General features: G+C 40.8%; 1 protein-coding gene across 2 annotated transcripts in view; it reads left to right on the top strand.

The window, feature by feature from the left end:
* ARHGAP19 (Rho GTPase activating protein 19) overlaps positions 1-17,664 on the top strand; it is a 67,869-nt gene extending 50,205 nt beyond the window's left edge. The window contains exons 9-12 of one of the 2 annotated variants that reach the window (XM_044240237.1): positions 3,839-3,937; positions 8,987-9,097; positions 9,596-9,674; positions 13,819-17,664. In XM_044240237.1, the coding sequence (XP_044096172.1) occupies positions 3,839-3,937; positions 8,987-9,097; positions 9,596-9,674; positions 13,819-13,829 (300 nt within the window). In that variant the 3' untranslated portion in view covers positions 13,830-17,664. Of the gene's footprint in view, positions 1-3,838; positions 3,938-8,986; positions 9,098-9,595; positions 9,675-12,548; positions 12,939-13,818 lie in introns of those variants that run through there. The other variant, XM_044240236.1, reaches the window with a different exon arrangement.
* The last annotated feature ends 1,496 nt before the right edge of the window (positions 17,665-19,160 follow it).

Raw genomic sequence — 19,160 nt, 5'->3', positions numbered from 1 at the left:
TATTTTACTATACTATCCTTCCTGTGATGATGTAAGATGATAAAATGCTTGGGGCGCCTGGGTGGCTCAGTGGAAGCCTCTGCCTTTGGCTTGGGTCATGATCCCAGGGTCCTGGGATCGAGCCCCTCATTGGGCTCTTTGCTCAGCGGGGAGCCTGCCTCCCCCCCTCTCTCTGACTGCCTCTCTGCCTACTTGAGATTTCTTTCTGTCAAATAAATAAATAAAATCTTTTTAAAAAATGGTAAAATGCTTATGTGATTAGCTGAAGTGAGCTGAATGATATATAGGCATTGTGACATAGCATTAAGCTACTACTAACCTTCTGAAAATACATCAGAAGGGGGACCATCTGCTTCTGGACTGTGGTTGATTATGGTAACAAACCTCAGAAAGCAAATCATGAATAAAGGGGGACCACAGTATGTGTTTTGAAAAGACATTGGACACACATTGATAAACAGCTTCCTAGGAAACTATGGATGCTCCAGCCAGCTGGATACAAGAGAGCCCCTCTTATTGTACCTGGCCAACATTATCAGAAATGATGGTTTGTCAGTTGTCTCAATATATCCAGGAGGGATGCTTGCTTTCTAAGCTCTTTAGAAGTGACTAAATTTTCTGATAATTAACTTTGAGAACTTTTTGGTAACCATATAATATGTATGAAAATTGTAATTTTTTAAACCTCCAAAACTGAATCTGAATGGATAAAAATTTACAAATTTACAATTCACGTATTTAAAAACTATAGTTAGAAAAAGCAGATATATAGAAGAATTAAGTACTAGGTCATTATTTTTTTAACTGGGGAGATGAATGGCTAATCAAAGCATTAAATAAGACAATACAGTGGTTTTTTAAAAATTGTGTTGTGAGTCACCATACAGTAGTACATCATTAGTTTTTCATGTAGTGTTCCATGATTCGTTGTTTGTGTATAACATCCAGTGCTCCATGCAGTCCATGCCCTCCTTAATACCCATCACCAGGCTCACCCATCCCTCCCATTCCTCTCCCTTCTAAAACCCTCAGTTTGTTTCCCAGAGTCCATAGTCTCTCATGGTTTTTCTCCCATTCCGATTTCTCTCCCTATATTTTTCCCTTCTCCTAGTGTCCTCCATGCTCTTCCTTATGTTCCACAAATAAGTGAAACCATATGATAATTGATTTTCTCTGTTTGACTTATTTCACTTAGCATAATCTTCTCCAGTCCTATCCAGGTTGATGCAAAAGTTGGGTATTCATCTTTTCTGATGGCTGAGTAATATTCCATTGTGTATATGGACCACATCTTCTTTATCCATTCGTCTTTTGAAGGGCATCTTAGCTCTTTCCAGATTTTGAGTATTGTGGACATTGCTACTATGAACATTGAGGTGTATATTGCCCTTCTTTTCACTATGTCTGTATATTTGGGCTAAATACCCAGTAGTGTAATTGCTGGGTCATAGGGTAACTCTATTTTTAATTTTTTGATGAACCTCCACATTGTTTTCCAAAGTGACTACACCAATTTGCATTCCCCCCAATAGTGTAAGAGGGTTCCCCTTTTTCCACAACTTCTCTAGCATTTGTTGTTTCTTGCCTTGTCAGTTTTTGACATTCTAACTGGTGTATCTCAGTGTGGTTTTGATTTGTATTTCCCTGATGGCTAATGATGAGAACACTTTCTCATGTGTTTGATAGCCATTTGTATGTCTTCTTTGGGGAAGTGTCTGCTCCTGTCTTCTGCCCATTTTTTGACTTATCTGTTTTTTGGGTGTTAAGTTTGAGAAGTTCTTTATAGATCTTTGTAGTGTCATTCGCAAATATCTTCTCCCATTCTGTGGGTTGCTTATTTGTTTTGTTGACTGTTTCCTTTGCCATGCAGAAGCCTTTTATCTTGATGAAGCCCCAGAATTTCATTTTCGCTTTTGTCTCACTTGCGTTTGGACTTGTGTCTTGAAAGAAGTTGCTGTGACCGATGTCAAAGAGGTTACTGCGTATATTCTCCTCTAAGATTCTGATGGATCCCTGTCTCACATTGAGGTCTTTCATCCATTTAGTTTATCTTTGTGTATGGTGTAAGGGAATGGTCCAGTTTCATTCTTTTGTATATAGCTGTTCAATTTTCCCAGCACCATTTATTGAAGAGGGACTGTTTTTCTTCCACTGAATACTTTTTCCTGCTTTGTCGAAGATTAGTTGACCATGGAGTTGAAGGTCCATATCTGGGCTCTCAATTCTATTCCATTGGTCTATGTGTCTGTTTTTGTGCCAGTACCATGCTGTCTTGGTGATCACAGGTTTGTAATAGAGCTTGAAATCAGGCAGCATGATGCCCCAGCTTTGTTTTTCTTTGTCAGCATTTCCTTGGCGATTTGGGGTCTTCTTTGGTTCCATACAGTTTTTAGGATTGTTTGTTCCATTACTTTGAAAAATGCCATTGGTATTTTGATCAGAATGGCGTTGAAAGTATAGATTGCTCTGGGCAGCATAGACATTTTAACAGTGTTTTTTCTTCTGATCCACAAGCATGGAATGTTTTCCTTTTTTCTTTTTTTTTTTTAAAGATTTTATTTATTTATTTGTCAGAGAGAGAGGGCGAGAGAGCGAGCACAGGCAGACAGAGAGGCAGGCAGAGGCAGAGGGAGAAGCAGGCTCCCTGCTGAGCAAAGAGCCCGATGTGGGACTTGATCCTAGGACGCTGGGATCATGACCTGAGCCGAAGGCAGCTGCTTAACCAACTGAGCCACCCAGGCGTCCCATGTTTTCCCATTGTTTTGTGTCTTCTTACATTTCTTTCATAAGTTCCTAGAGTATAGATCCTTCACCTCTTTGGTTGGGTTTATTCCAAGGTGTCTTAGGGTTTTTTTTTTTTTTTAAATTGGAGAATCTTTTTTTTTTTTTTAAAGATTTTATTTATTTATTTGACAGACAGAGATTACAAGTAGGCAGAGAGGCAGGCAGAGAGAGGAGGAAGCAGGCTCTCCGCTGAGCAGAGAGCCCGATGTGGGGCTCGATCCCAGGACCCTGAGATCATGACCTGAGCCGAAGGCAGAGGCTTTAACCCACTGAGCCACCCAGGCGCCCCGTCTTAGGGTTTTTGATGCTATTGTAAATGGAATCAATTCTCCAATTTCTCTTTCTACGGCTTCATTATTAGTGTGTAAGAAAGCAGTTGATTTCTGTGCATTGATACTGTATCTTGCCACATTACTGAATTGCTATACGAATTCTAGTAATTTGGGGGTGGAGACTTCTGGGTTTTCCACATAGAGACAATACAGTGTTTTATATCTTGCATTTCTCCATGTTAGATACTATCAAACAGACAGCTGATATTGATAAAATTAATCACTTTTTATTTTGATGTATTTCCTCTGATAATACTGGCAAGCAATCATGATAGATGTCCGTTTAAAGAGCTTTAGTAACTTCTTTATTCTGCATGCAATTTATTTTAAATTAAGAACTGTTTTAGTTGTGCTAGTCACTCTCTATGTCCAAGATACTTTCTGCCAAAAAATCTTGATTACCAGCTGAGATCGTGGGCAAATTACGTAACTCTCTGGGTTTTGGTTTCCTAATCTGTAAAATAGGGGTAATACTTCCAATTTCGTAGTACATAAGAAAAAGGAAAATAAAGTGCCATCTCCTTAGAGTAATTTAATAAATTTTGACTTTTTTGGCAACATGATTTCTGCCTTTGAGATTTGCTTTCTAACCTACTAATCCATATGTGTACAGACTTACTTATTCTTGGACTTGTCTGGATATTTACACTTAGCTATTGATTGTCATAGAATCCTAGCTCATGATGGGGGGAAATAATAATAAAATGTTTGTTTTTTCTTAGTTTAATAAACAGTCTGTGACCCAAACGCCAGGGCGAGAATCTTCTACTCCTCGGGTACAGAAAAGAGCCCGTTCACGTTCCTTCAGTGGCCTTATTAAGGTTGGTATGCCATGCTGTCATTTTAGCATTGACTTTGAGAAAGCTTAACAGTCTGACTTTTTTTAGGCATAAACAGTTTTCTTCTATTCTTTGGGATCCTGTAAAGGGTTCATTTGTAAGAAGATAAAGATAGAATTTGGAAAAACTTTTAATTTTTATAGCATTTTGCTGTGTTTCAAATTGGAGAAGGGGCTGTACGATTAGAGAGTAAAAGAAAGGTCCTTTCTTTTCTTTGGGACTGAGGACAGAGTCCCCATTCCTGAGCAGTGTGGAGAGTTCTTTGCTTTGTGCCACAAGGTTCACTGCACAATTTGCAGAAGCTATGGAGAAGTGAGGGAGTTGACAGTCTTATAGAAATGGTTAGGAAATGGATTTTCCAATAGGCTAGTGAGTTTTAGGTAGCTGAAATTTTTGTAAGCTTAACATTTTAATCCAGTTGTATATTCTCTTCCTTTGTATCAAATTACTTAAAAAAATTTTTTTTAAAACAAATACAATATCAGCTTCTGTGCTGTTGATGCCATCGTTATGCTTGTTTGATTTACACATCCTTGTGGACTATCTGAACTTGTAGCTACTGCATATTGCCATCAGATGGCAGTAGATAACATGATAATGGGGTTCGAATTTTCAGGCATAAACTAAGGCAAGGTTCTGGTTAACTTGGAGAGAGATTAAGCACCGTTCTGTGTTCTGCTGTTTTTCTTTTTAAAATTGTTTTAACAAGGGCGCCTGGGTGTCTCAGTGGGTTAAGCCGCTGCCTTTGGCTCGGGTCATGATCTCAGGGTCCTGGGATTGAGTCCCGCATGGGGCTCTCTGCTCAGCGGGGAGCCTGCTTCCCTCTCTCTCTCTGCCTGCCTCTCCGTCTACTTGTGATTTCTCTCTGTCAAATAAATAAATAAATAAAATCTTTAAAAAAAATTGTTTTAACATTATTAAAATCTATAAATCCAGCAAGAGTAAGGAGCTCTGATTAAAATGAAAAATAAAATTAATATATATATTTATATATATTTTAAGAAAATTTTATATATATTTTCTAAAAATATATATAAAAATATATTTTTTTTCTTTAAGCTGCAGTTATTAACCATTGCTACATTATCTAAATCTCATTTTGGTCTTAGCTATTATCATTAATAGAAATTTAGAATTCACTCTCAGTTCTGTGGGGGCCAGTAGCCTCTGAGGCATTAGTCTTGCTTACCATCAAAATTTGCTTTGTGATCAACAGAATGAAAAGGCAACTCACAGAATGGAACAAAACATTTGTAAGACATATGTCTGAGAAGGAGTTAAGGTCAAGAATATATAATGAACTCTTACAAAAACAAGAAAAAAAATTAAAAAATAGGCAAAGAACTTAGACATTTCTCCCAAGAAGATGTGCAAATGAAAAGATGCTCAGTATCACTTAATCTTTAGGAAAATGCAAATGAAAACCACAGTGAGATAGCAAGTCACAGTAGGATGACTATTATGGAAAAAGCCAGAAAATAACACTTGTTGGTGGGGATGTGGAGACATTGGAAACCCTCATGCGCTGTTGGTGGGAATGTAAAACAGTGTATCTATCATGGATAACAGGATGGCAGTTCCTCAAAAAGTTTAATATTCAGCAGTTCCACTTCTCGGTATGCACCCAAAAGAATTGAAAGCAAGGACATAAACAGATGTTTGCACACCTAGGTTTGTAACAGCATTATTCACAGTAAGTGAAGGGTGGAAGCCACTCCCAAGTATCTACTGACAAGTGAACGGATAAACAAAATATTGTATATACATACAATTGAATATCATTTGGCCTTAAAAAGAAAGGAAATTCTAACATATACTACAACATTGATGAGCCTTGAGGACATTATGTTAAATGAAATAAACCAGTCACAAAGAACAAGTACTATATGATTCCATTTATATGAGATAACTAGAATGGTCAAATTCATAGAGAAAGAAAGTAGAATGGTGGTTGTCAGGGGCTAAGAGTATGGGGGGAACTGGGAATTATTGTCTAGTGGGTATCCAGCTTCTATTGGGGAGATGCAAAAGTTCTGGAGATGGCTGGTGGTGATGCACAACAGTATGGATGGAATTAATGCTGCTCAACTAGACACTTAATATGGCTAAAATGGTAAGTTTTGTCTTATATGTATTTTACTATAATTAGAAATTCATTTATTTTTCTAGAACCCTAGCAGTATATTCACCTGCGACATGTCGTTCATAAAATGAATATCCTTCTTGGTTCATTTTATTTGGAAGTCTGTCATTCCCTCTGACTTCCTGTCATTGAGCTGATTGATAACAAAAAAGCTATTAGTCAAATAAACTAAAAAGTTGTTAGTCAAATATTTCTTTAACTGAAGCTAGAGGGGTGTAGTTTTTTCATCCTAGTGAAAGAAAGTTCTGCAGTGGCTCTAGATGTATTGCTTAATGTGGCTTAAAATGTGAATATGGAGTATCCTCTTGGCAGCTGCCCATTTCTTTATGGAGAGAGAATTTAGGACTTTAGAATTATAAAAGAGCTTATAATCCTATCAGTATAAGACATTTTAGAACAGTAATTTTAAATATAAATGTTAACGAATTTTATGAAACAGGATTTTTTCATTATGAATGAAGAGACTTTTGAGCTATTAATAGAAAATTGTTTTTGCTCAATAGTGATCGGGTAATGAAATATCTTTTTTTTTTTTTTTTAAGGAGATACTTTCCTTTTTTTCCCCTTTTTAAAAAGATTTTATTTATTTCAGAGAGAGAGTGAGAGAGCTGGGGGAGGGGAAGAGGGAGAGGATCTCCAACAGATTCTGCACTGAACAAATTCTGCACCAAGTGCAGAGCCCGACTTGGGGCTCGATTTCACCACCCTGAGATCAAGACCTGAGCCGAAACCAAGAGTCAGATGTTTAACCAATTGAGCCATCCAGGTGCCCCTGAAATGTCTTTTTAAAAGTTTGTTGGAAATAATGAATCATGGAACATTACGTCAAAAACTCATGATGTACTGTGTGGTGGCTAATACTGCATAATAAAATTTGAAAAAAAGAAATGGAAAAAAAATGAAAAAAGTGAAGGTTCATTAGAGGTGCTCCTGGGTTTCTCAGTTGGCTGGGCAGCTGCCTTTGACTCAGGTCATGATCTCAGGGTGGAGCCCCACATGGGGTTCCTTGCTCAGGTGGGGAACCCACTTCTCCCTCTCCTCCTTTATTCTCCTTCCTCCCTGTTTGTGTTCTCTCTTGCTCTTTCTCTCTCTCAAATAAATAAATAAAATCTTTTTTAAAAATGTTCATTAGAAGCTTTACAGCCGGTCCTGTGGCTCCTGGCATCCCCATTTCAGCTTACTGAGGGGATAGCTGATTTCTGAAAGGAAGATGTAGTAGTCTCATTTTTCCAGCTTTTCTGTGTTTTAGCTATTCGATTTATATTCTTCTTTGATCCCTTTTTTGGGCTAGAGTTTTTCCTCCAGAATTTCTCTCATGTAAATAATTTATTATATTGGAATATTCCCTTTCTTTTAGATTTTATTTATTTACTTGACAGAGAGAGATCACAAGTAGGCAGAGAGGCAGGCAGAGAGAGAGAGGAGGAAGCAGGCTCCCTGCAGAGCAGAGAGCCCGATGTGGGGCTCCATCCCAGGACCCTGGGATCATGACCTGAGCCAAAGGCAGAGGCTTTAACCCACTGGGCCACCCAGGTGCCCCTATATTGGAATATTCCTAATATTGCTGCCAAGAGGGGTGCCTGAGTGGCTCAGTCATTAAGCATCTGGGATCGGGGCCTGCCTTGGGCTCCCCACTCCTTGGGAAGCCTGCTTCTCCCTCTCCCACTCCTACTGCTTGTGTTCCTCTCTCGCTGTCTCTCTCTGTCAAATAAATAAGTAAATAATCTTTTAAAAAAATTGCTAAGATTTATATTGCAGAGTTTCATGTTCTAGCTTTGTTAAGTTCTTTTCTGGGGATTTAAACTTATTCTCTAAGAAGAAAAAAGGGAAGATTTCCCTAAAGATGGTAGAATTGTCACTATCAGCTATTACAGTAGGTTATGTCAGCTTCTAAGCTGTTCAGAGATGAAAGCGATTTTAGTTGTGCTCTGAATGACAGTATAGTCATGTGACCCCCTTAAGATGGCCTGTACGCTCTTGTGTTATATTAGAAACTCTTAAAGACTTTCTCCAAGTTTTCTAATCCTGTACAAAGACATGACAGGGAAGCAGACTTAGAGTGGACCTAGCAGAAGTATCCCTGAGTCGGGAGGGGGCTCTTAACAGCTGCCAGGGACAATACATCTTTGAGTAAAAAAATTATACTGCTAGGAACGCCTCAGTGACTCAGTTGGTTAAACAACTGCCTTTGGCTGTGGTCATGATCTCAGGGTCCTGGGATCGAGTTCCGCATCTGGCTTCCTACTCATCGGGGAGGCTGCTGCTCCCTCTCCTGCTACCACTGCTTGTGCTCTTTCTCTCTGTCAAATAAATAAAACTTTAAAAAAAAATTATACTGCTAAATAACTTTTTTTTTTTAATGGTCTTAGAAGCACACTGTAACTTGCCTGCATTAGCTAGTTTAAATCAACTATAAAGGGGCGCCTGGGTGGCTCAGTGGGTTAAGCCGCTGCCTTCGGCTCAGGTCATGATCTCAGGGTCTTGGGATCGAGTCACGCATCGGGCTCTCTGCTCAGCGGAGAGCCTGCTTCCTCCTTTCTCTCTCTCTCTGCCTGCCTCTCTGCCTACTTGTGATCTCTCTCTGTCAAATAAATAAATAAAATCTTAAAAAAAAATGAACTATAAAACTTTCTTATATTTCAGGTATTTCAAATGTAGAGGAAAAGGGATCACCTAAAAAGGCAGGCAATGATTTCAGAATTTTTTGTAACATGCTTTGGCCTCCCTTGTATAAGACAGCCTGGGAGAATTTATCAGAAATCTGAAATTTATTTGAAATCTGAAATTTTTTTAAACTAAGAAACTATAGATTTAAAGACCAGCCAGTTTAGCTACAATACAGATACAGTAGATCTTTATAAATCACATATTTTCTCTTCCTAAATCAGCGGAAGGTCCTGGGAAATCAGATGATGTCAGAAAAGAAAAACAAGTATCCTACTCCGGAATCTGTAGCCATTGGTGAATTGAAGAGAGCCAGCAAAGAAAATATGAACTTAGTAAGATACTGTTCTTTGGCCTTCCTCTTTGTGTACATTTGTAGAAAGGAGAAATATTGATATACTGTTGCCTGTTTTACTGTGTTTCTCTGGTGCCTTTTTCTAAATCCTTTCATTTATGCTGATGGTCAAAACAAACACGTGGAGTTCCAGAAGGATATAGCCAGTCATATGCTGTGATGCCAAATACAGTGAAGGACCTCCACAAACAGTGCTGAAGGGAATAGTTCCTGCTGGGAGACTCTGTGGGGCCGGTACCATTGAGCTGGGCCTGGCTGGCACTGTGGTATCTGTTGGGTAGTCCTTCTAGGGGCCCCACACGTGCGGGCTTCATTAAGCCAGCAATAAAATCAGTTAAGACTAATGATATATAAATATAATCAGCCTCAGTAAAACTCTTCACATGGAAATTGAACAAGCGAATAATTCTGTTAGTAAAGTCTGTCTGTAGGAATGACATTAGCAGATTTAAACCACTATAAAATGTTCTTGTTACAGTTATTTTCTGGCTCTCCAGCTGTCACGATGACACCAACAAGATTGAAATGGCCTGAGGGGAAGAAAGAAGGGAAAAAAGGTACTGACTTTACTTATTCTGTGTTTTTACCAAGCGTAAGTCCTTTCTGCGTCTAGTCCGTCAGTCGTAGTGTTTGAATTCCCAGTGTCAGAAGCAACATCAGGTTGCCAGGCTGGGTCTTTTTCAGCAGATGGTTCTTGATCATCTGCTCGGCACTGTCCCAGGTGCTGAGGGGTAGAACTGTGAAGACAGACCCACACAGTCCCTGCATTCTTGGACAGATGGGACACATGTGAAAGAGATCTTAAGAACACTTGTTAAGCAAATTAAAAGCAAGTGTAAACTAATTTGTGAAACCAAGTACAGAAGTGCTAAGAATATGCTCCATAAACATGGAATAGCTATGTTCTTTTTCTGTGTAGACTTCAGTGAGGCTTTCTAGCTAATAAACAGCTGACGGACCCTGGAAATCATATCGTACAACATATTTTTTTTTCCATACAACATATTTTTGAGAATACTTAGGATAAAAAAGATTATTTGGCGTGGAGAGTGCCAGTTGCCCCAGGCTCTTCTGGTAAAAGGCAGCAGCTGCTGTACTTTCCTCTGAAGAAGCCGTGTGGTCCACGGGGAGGACCAGGGGATTTGCTGTTAGACCTGATTTGAGTCATCATTCCTCTGGCCCAGGAAAACCATTCATTCTCTCTGAGCCCTTCTCCTCCTCTGAAAATAAGGATAATAGTTATATTGAGTTCACAGATTTCTTATGAGTCTTAATTGAAATAATGTTTTAGAAGCATTAACAAGTAGCAATTGTTACGATTAGATAGAACACGGCAGATGAAGTGATCCCTGGTTTGACATGTGCTTTTTACTGCTGAGACAGGAACGTAATTATGATTTGAGACATCAGCAGTAGGAAGATAACTAACGTCCAGTCCTTATGGAGAAATCTTTATTCTTCTCTAGAAGATTAGATTTTGGTATGGTCTCAGTCCTTATCCTTGAATGAATTATCTTAGCACTTTTTTCTTTCCATCTTGCTTCTGACTTGTAGGCAGGGCTGTCTGAGGGGAGTTGGGTGTTTGAGTTATGTGTGTCTAAGTATTTCTACATGGGTGTTGGTGAATTAAAACTAAGCGTAAGTTATTTTTAAAGTATACATTGTTTTGGGGCGCCTGGGTGGCTCAGTGGGTTAAGCCTCTGCCTTTGGCTCAGGTCATGATCTCAGGGTCCTGGGATTGAGTCCCGCATTGGGCTCTCTGCTCAGCAGGGAGCCTTCTTCCCTTCCTCGCTTTCTGCCTGCCTCTCTGCCTATTTGTGATCTCTCTCTCTCAAATAAATAAATAATATCTTAAAAAAAAAAAAGTTTTAAAAAAAGTATACATTGTTTTGTATCAGACATATATACCTTTCCTTTTTGAAAATAATAAAAAGGGAGCCTGAGTGGCTCCGCTCAGTTAGTTAAACATCTGCCTTCGGTTCAGGTCATGATGCTAGGGTCCTGGGATCGAACCCTGCGTTGGGCTCCCTGCTTAGCAGGGAATCTTCTCCCTCTCCCTCTGTGATCTCTCTCACTCATGCTCTCTCTCAAATAAATAAATAAAATCTTAATAAAAAAGAATCAAGAAATGGTAGTCTTTTTATATTGATAGTTATACTTGGAGGAGAGAGAAATGTATTAAGGAAATAAGCCAAGTTCATTTTAGCAAGAAGATTTAGAGCAGGGACACCTGGGTGGCTCAGTCGGTTAAACATCTGCTTTTGGCTCAGGTCATGATCCCAGGGTGCTGGGATCGAGTCCCACATTGGGCTCCTTGCTCAGCGGGGAGCCTGCTTCTCCCTCTGCCCCTCCCCCTGCTCGTGCTCTCTCTCTCTAACAAATAAATAAATAAAATCTTTAAAATTTAAAAAAAAAAAAAAAAAAGATTTAAAGCCGGGATTCTTGAGCTGTTGTGTGGACCTCCTAAGGGCTCTGATCAAGTTCCTGATATTGTTTTTTCTTTTTTTTTTTTTAATATTTTATTGATTTATTTGACAGAGAGAGAGATCACAAGTAGGCAGAGAAGCAGACAGAGAGGGAAGCAGGCTCCCTGCTGAGCAGAGAGGCTGATGCGAGGCTCGATTCCAGGACCCTGAGAACATGACCTGAGCTGAAGGCAGTGGCTTAACCCACTGAGCCACCCAGGCACCCCTCAAGTTCCTGATATTGTTGATGTCATTTTATGTGTAGGTGCCTTTTTGGAGGACAGAATGTATAGTTTTATTAGATTCTCAAAAATGTTAGTGAATCAGGTGCGCCCAGCTGGGATTGGTCAACAGAGCATGTGACTCTTGATCTCAGGGTTGAGTTCAGTCCCCCTGCCCTGAACATTGGGCATGGAGCCTACTTTAAAATTAGAAAAAAAAAAAAATGTTAGTGATTCAGAAAAGTGGGGGTCTACAGATAACGAACACTTGGAATTAGATTAGGCAGTGACATTTCCATTTTGTTCTCTCCTTGGTCACCTCCTACAGCCCGAAAGGCTTGCCTTGGTTGTTATGATGCTACCTTATTCTTGTTCTTCCTTGTGACTTTTCCATCTCTGTGGTAGCTTACTACTGCTGGCCTACCCCTCCCCTCTTCATTTTATTAATTTTTTTAGATTTTATTTATTTGAGAGCGAGAGTACGTGAGTGGGGTTGAGGAGGAGCAGAAGGAGACAGACAAGAAGACCTCGTGCAGAGCCCAGAGCCCAATGAAGGGTTCACTCTCCCCAGCCCAGGATTACAACCTAAGTGAAACCAAGAGTTGGACGCTTCAGTGACTGAGCCACCCAGGCACCCCTCCTCTTTGTGTTTTTAAGTGTTCTCTCTTGAATTCTCTGCTTATCTTTGCTCTTGCTTTTACCTCTCAGCAACTTGGGCTAACCCACAGCTCTATTTTCTCTGTAGGGTATCTGCTCCCAGACCAGAATCTCCAGATCTGAACTCTCTTCCAGTTTCCAAGGCCACAGATCCACTTACCTGCCATCTAATTCTTTTATGCAATGAATATAACTGGAGGTTTTTGATGGTGATCTTGTAAAAGCAATATTATTTGAAGGCAATAATGTAATTTTATTAACATCATCAAGCACATATTCCATAAAGGCATTTCTTTAGCACAGGGCTTCTTGATGTGGCACTGTGGACATTTTGGGTCAGATCTTTGTCGTGGGGAGCTGCCTTGTACATTGTACCATGGTTAGCAGCTTCCCCTGGTCTCTACCCAGTAGATGCCAGGACACCCTTCTTCCCTCAGTTCGGACAACCGGAATGCCTCCAAACATCGCCAGGTATCTTCTGGGGAGGAGAGGGCAACCTTACTCCCAGATGAGAACTCCCGATTTAGCACCTTCTTATTAATGGGCATTATTTTCATTATTTTCTTATTAATGGGCATTATTTCAGTATGCCAGTAGTGAGAACCTTACCCATTCTTGAAAGCCCAACCTAAACCATACCTCCTCTTTGAAACCTTCTTTAGCTAATCCAGCCAGATGTACCTTTTCCATTGCTTATTGATGGTACTAAAACGTTGACATTTAGTATGATTTATTATAGTTATTGACTTCACATGTATTGTCTGGTATCTGTAGATAGTTTCTCTTCTGGAAGACAAGGGCCAGACTTAAGAATAGGTTTGTGACTTCCTGTTTTCTTCTCTTCCTCCTGGTGCTGACAGTACCTTGCATGTACTAGGCATTTAGTAAACATTTGCTGGCAAGAGGCATAGTGGTGGGAAGGCCAGGAGCTCTGCATTCACTTAGGCTTTGGTTCAACTCCCAGCTTTTTGCTTGTATTTATTTATCTTGGGGAAAGTTAATTTGTGTAGGCTTCAGATTCTTCACTTGTAACATGGCAAGAGCTTTATCCCATGTACAGATTGTTGTGAAGTTAAATGAGATCATGTACACAGGGAACTCAGAGCAGAGTCTGGTGCAAAATGTGCACTTAGTACAGCGGTAACTGTTATTGCCATGAAGTTGTTTTAATGCATTGAGATTAAAGCACATAGACAAAGTAATGTTTACTTGGTAGAAGTCACAAATTCTCAGTTAAGCTCTTTAATCCTCAGTTTGTAGAAAATATTAAGTACAGCCTCGCTAGCTTTCAGGTGGGATGATTGCAAAAAGAAATATTTATGAATGTGCTTAATATTCTTGTTTTTTCTTCAACCTAGGATTCCTCTGAAGAATCCAGAGTGCTCCTGTTGTCCACCCGGAATTTCCTCTTTAGTGGGCCAGACGTCATTACTGCTCACAGAGAAGCTTGGACTTGCAGCTTGCTGCGTTTAGCATTGTGAAAGTCAACTAATCCTGTGACCTGACTGATACCTCTAACCGCACTCACTGGATAATGTCTGCAGACTCTGTCTCCTGAATGGGTGCTGGCATCTCTCTTTCTCTTGTCTTTGAAAGCATTGTGGGGAAACCACTAAGCAGCCAGCCTGCTCACATAGCACAGTAAATGGGCAGAACCAGCTGGGCTCCAGTGCTCATTCCATGAATTTGTTTTAGCAGATATTATTTTTAAAAATCTGAAAGTTCTCTCAACTACCAGTTTTTGTTTGTTTTTTTTTAAAGTGCTGTCAGTCCTGGTGGACTGATATTATTTTTAACTGATACTTGGGGCTTCTCTCTGTTTTGATAGTATGGGTGTTATTTTGGTTGTTTCTTGTTAATTTGCTATTTGTTTTTTTAAAGCCATTTTTTGGATAGGTCATCTAAATTATGCCTAAGACAGATATCTTTCCCTTGTTTTTTCACCATAAGCTTTGGGAAAGCTCTTGATCTCATGAGGCCGTATTCCTCAATACCATTTGTCCAAAGAACTTCCAGCTTTCCTGGAATTATAAAAATAATTTCTTGGACCTGAGGGTGTAGGATATTTGACCTGCGTTATTGAAAAAGGAGAATTCAGAACGATACCATATTTTAACAAATGTCAGTTATTAAACTTTGTCCCTTCTCCCTCCCTTCCCTCTCTCCCCTTTCTTCCGTGGTGCCAAAGTAATTGTGCGGTTGCCAAACTCGTCGCCTTCATTCAGTCTTTCCTTGCCTAAAACATCTCTGGTGCCAATATTCTGTGCCAGATCCCTATGACTCAAGGGAAGTCACTGACAGCTCGATAGAGATTTCCTGAAATATCTGAATGTACTGGAAACTCTGGAGTGTGACTAGGATGGGACCAGCTGGTTTTGTGTCCAGGGTGACTGCTGATGGGTGGGATTGTATTGCATCCTTCTAAGGGATCAGGTGTGCAGGTCAGACTGTCCGCTGAGGGCAAGCTGGCGTCCCCGGGAGGAAGGGCGCGTCACTCTGCAGGGCTGAGAGGATTTGAAAGAGCACTTTCTCCTTTAGAAGCGGTTGTGGCTGATCACCAGTGTTGGAGGAGGGTTGCCGCACCGCCCCTCTCCTTGTCAAGGTGGGCAAAGGAGTAGTTTGGAGGTGGGGCTGGGGCTTTGACGGGGTTGAGGATGTTCATGTGTGTTAGAGGTAAGCAGCCGTGTGGCTTTCATCTGGTGTAAACACTCACTGCCTGGGGGCGTGTGGCCAGAGGCGGGAGCGTTTGAGTGGGCCTGCTCTGTGGAGCTGTTGAGCTGCCCTCACCCTGCGCCAGAGCCCAGTCAGGCTCCTGGGGAGCGGCTGCCCTGCAAAGTGGGACTTGTTATCTTTGAACTCTTGAAAAAGCTGCATTTCTGCTGAAATGGAGGATGATGCTGGCAGAGCACGGTTTGGTTTTGTGTCCAGCTGTCAGTCCTCTCTTCCGTACTTCTTGTCTCACTGGCTACTCCAACAATAGTGAAGAGAAGTGTAAGATTTGGCCTTCCAGCCCGATGGATTGTGAACAGCAGATGGTGAGGAGTATAAGCCTCTTAGAAAGCCCTTTCTCAGAACATTTATATGTCTTTCTTAAAAATACTTGTTAGCAAATTTATTTGTGTAGGTTTCCAGTTAGCTTTTCCTTATTGAGAAAATAAGCACCTGCTACGAGTGAATGCAGACAGAGACTGCTTTTGATAGGACCAGACTGAAATAGTGTTCTCCCTAACCCGAAGCTTCCTTTCTTTACTAAGTGGTTCCTCCCAGAATGGCGTGGCATCAGGTGGAGAGTGCAGAGCAGTGACCTGATACTTCCTGTCACTAGCTTTGTCCTGGGCTTCTATCTGAGGAGGCAGCTAAGACTTAGGAGACTTTCACTGGTTGAATGGGTTGGTACCCCAGGGAAGTGTGCCGGGCCTACAGTGGTGGGAGAGGTGCTTGCCACGCACACATGCTTTTGTGTAGCTCGCCCCCTTGGGCACTTTGTGTGTGAATTTGGGCATGTGTATTTCATTTAAGTTATTTATTAAATATACTTTCCCTTGCTTAAAGGGTATGATAGGTCATTTTTTAGTTGAAGCTGTGATCCAGTTGGAATCCAAATTTGAGAGAAAAACAGCATAACTTTCTGCCTTGCAATATGTAAGTGTTCCTATCCTGTGGAATCTTACAGGGAACTAACTACAAGACAAAAGCCCTTTATCATTTGCCACAGCAGGGTACTGTCTCCCTTTTGACTTGGTGGGTGGGTATTTTTGAGCCAGTATTTAACAGTTGTTTTAATCTATAAGTTTTTTTTAAAATCTGATATGTTTATTTTTCATGTTGGAACAGTCTCTTTGGAAATCCCTCCTTTTATGGCTTTTAACATTTCATTTCTTTCTGCGGTCGGTTGTGATGGTTCTGATGGGGTGTCAGCACAGGGCAGTGTTTTCGTGCCAGCGGGCATAAACGTGAAGACAAGAGCACCTCCTCGATTCAGATCACCGGGAAAACCATAGACACTGGAGTTTCTAACCTTTTAGTGTGATAGACTTTTGCCCTGGGACCAGGGAATCTGGTTTGAAAAATTCCAGTGCCACAGTGAAAGGTTAGAAGATACTGATTGTACCTTTTTGTATCTGAGTGCCATGTACTTTTTTGTATCTGAGTGCTAGCACATGCTGAAGGAGCTGGTACTTAACAAATTGTAACAAACAAACCGCAGCCGCTCCTTCCCCAACTCTTCACCCTAAATGTCCTTCTCAGGAGCACTCTTGGGAAATAGTATAGTACAGGGCAGTTGACTCTGGTGACTGCTGGGTGATCCAGAGGTGGCCGTTTTCTTGGGTTGTAGGGAAGCCAGCAAATCCCTTCTCTCTGCCTGGACAGTGGTGGTTTTGTGTAGCTTCCCTCCCAGGAGCCTCTGGATACAGAGAACCTGTGGTCCTTGCACCTGTGCCCTGCAGTGACCAGCCGTGTGGCCCATGCATAGCCAGGGAAGCCATCTTTGGCAACAGACTTCTCTAGACTCTCACTGCTTCCTTGCATTGTACAGGCCTCACACAAATGCTGGAAGGTCTTTTCTAAATAGAACTCCTTTTCCCAGGGAGATCCTCATCCCTGTCCCCTCCACCCTGAAGCTTTTGTACTGAAGACAGGACCTTGATCTAAACTTGGGTATTGGCATTTGGCAAGATTGCTGTAGAATTTGGGGAAAATTTGGGTCCCTAAAATGGACAAGCTTTTCAAACCAGTGGTAATTAACCCAATCTAAAACTCCCCACGGAAAAGCTAGTTTTCTCAGGCAGCCAGTGCCAACTGACATCTTTCCACTCATGGAGAGTCAGTGGAGGGGCTAGTGAGGAGGTGAGTACATAATAGCCTGAGTGCTTGGGTTGCCATGGAAACTAGAGTATGCGAGGCCACAGCCAGGGGTGCTGAAGAGCCATTGAGCACTCCCCCAGACACTTGGAGACTGGCAGAGCCTGTTGGGAAAAACACTCCCGCCCCAGGGCCTTTCGTAGCAGGGGTCGCCCTTGGCTCTCCCTGAGCTTGCTCAGCAAGCGAAACAAGGTTCCTTAACTGTTTCACCATTTTTTGTCTTTCATTCTTATTTGACTATATATCATATATATATATGTAACTGTAAAGAAACAATCCTATGCATTGTCTTTGTTATTCATATAATATTCTGAAATTAAATTTCTTTTGTTTCATATCCATAGGCTTTGACTGGTCTCTCAATTCCCATTTTGACTGATAGATTATCTTTTTTTTTTTTTAAAGATTTTATTTATTTGACAGACACAGATCACAAATAGGCAGAGAGACAGGCAGAGAGAGGAGGAAGCAGGCTCCCTGCTGAGCAGAGAGCCCGATGCGGGACTCGATCCCAGGACCCTGAGATCATGACCTGAGCCGAAGGCAGCGGCTTAACCCACTGAGCCACCCAGGCGCCCGACTGATAGATTATCTTAAAGAGAGATTGCCTCTTCAAAAAATTTCCCTGTAGTTTTATTGAGATATTATTGACAGGTTGCTTCTGTTCTGAGGCTTATGAAACCTGGCTAAGAAAAGCACCTTTTTGGCTTATTTCCTTTCTGGGCAGGTGAGTTCAGGAGGAGTGGGGCTTTTGGCTGATAGGAAATGGGATTAGAACCCCTGGGAATTCTGAGCTTACTGATGTGCTGTGGCTGAGTCTGGAATATTTTGCACAGATTTCAGTTTCTCACATAATCTTACTTCTTTGTTTAAAAATAAGGAGTGACAGTTATAATAACAGTAAAAATCAAATGACATTTTTATCTAGGACAGCAAGTAGTGTTCAGACAACTCTGTCTGAAATGTTTCTGATGTTTAGTATGTGACCTTAGGGATGGCCCTTCATCTGTAAGGTAGGGATAATGGTATCTTGTCTCAATAATGACATGCTCTGGGATCCTAAGGGCTTAACACAAAGGGTTTTAATCTGGAGTCTGTGATTATGCTTTGGAACATTGTTTGCCCTTGTGATTCTTTGTAAAATTTTGTGTTCATTTGAGTTTTTCTGAGGGAGAGATTTTATAGTCTCCACAAGAATCCCAGAGGAGTCCTTGACCACTAAAATACTGAGAATCATTAGCCTTGCACAGTGCCTGGCAGATGGCAAGTGTTCATTAGATGTTAATTCCCCCTCTCTGCCAAGAATGCATTTTGTAATCAGCAGGTTATTGATGCTGACATAGTTATTTTTGATAACAAAAGAGTTACTTAAATCTGGAGCACAGATAAAAACCCTGCAGTTGTCTTTGCTCCATTATCTACCCACGTGCTCCTTTTTTTTTTTTTTTTTTTTCCATGTTGGCTCTCTAGGTGCTGCTCAGACTGTCTGTCCCTCTTCTAATCCCCCAGGAGCAACTCGTTTATTGTAAAGAAAGGAGCCATGTCTTTTTCTTGAGAGTGAAGCATGGACACTCAAAAAAAAAAAAAACAAAAAACAAACAGGAAACTGAGTAATGCAAAAGAAAAGAAAAAGTGGTAGAGGGGACAAGAGTTATTTTGAAAAATAGGAGGATCAAAATGCCTAAGACAGTGCTGAGCACATGGTCAATATGTGAATTGTAGAAAGGAATGAAGAAGCAACATTTACATTAACAATTTACATTAAAGAGCAGAAAGGGAAGATGGGAAAATAGTTTGCCTGGGAAGAGTTTTCCTTAGTCTCCCTCATGGGCCTGTT

This window comes from Neovison vison, chromosome 2 (genome assembly GCF_020171115.1).
Source record: "Neovison vison isolate M4711 chromosome 2, ASM_NN_V1, whole genome shotgun sequence".
Lineage (NCBI taxonomy): Eukaryota > Metazoa > Chordata > Mammalia > Carnivora > Mustelidae > Neogale > Neogale vison.
This window is presented reverse-complemented; position numbering and strand designations above follow the sequence as displayed.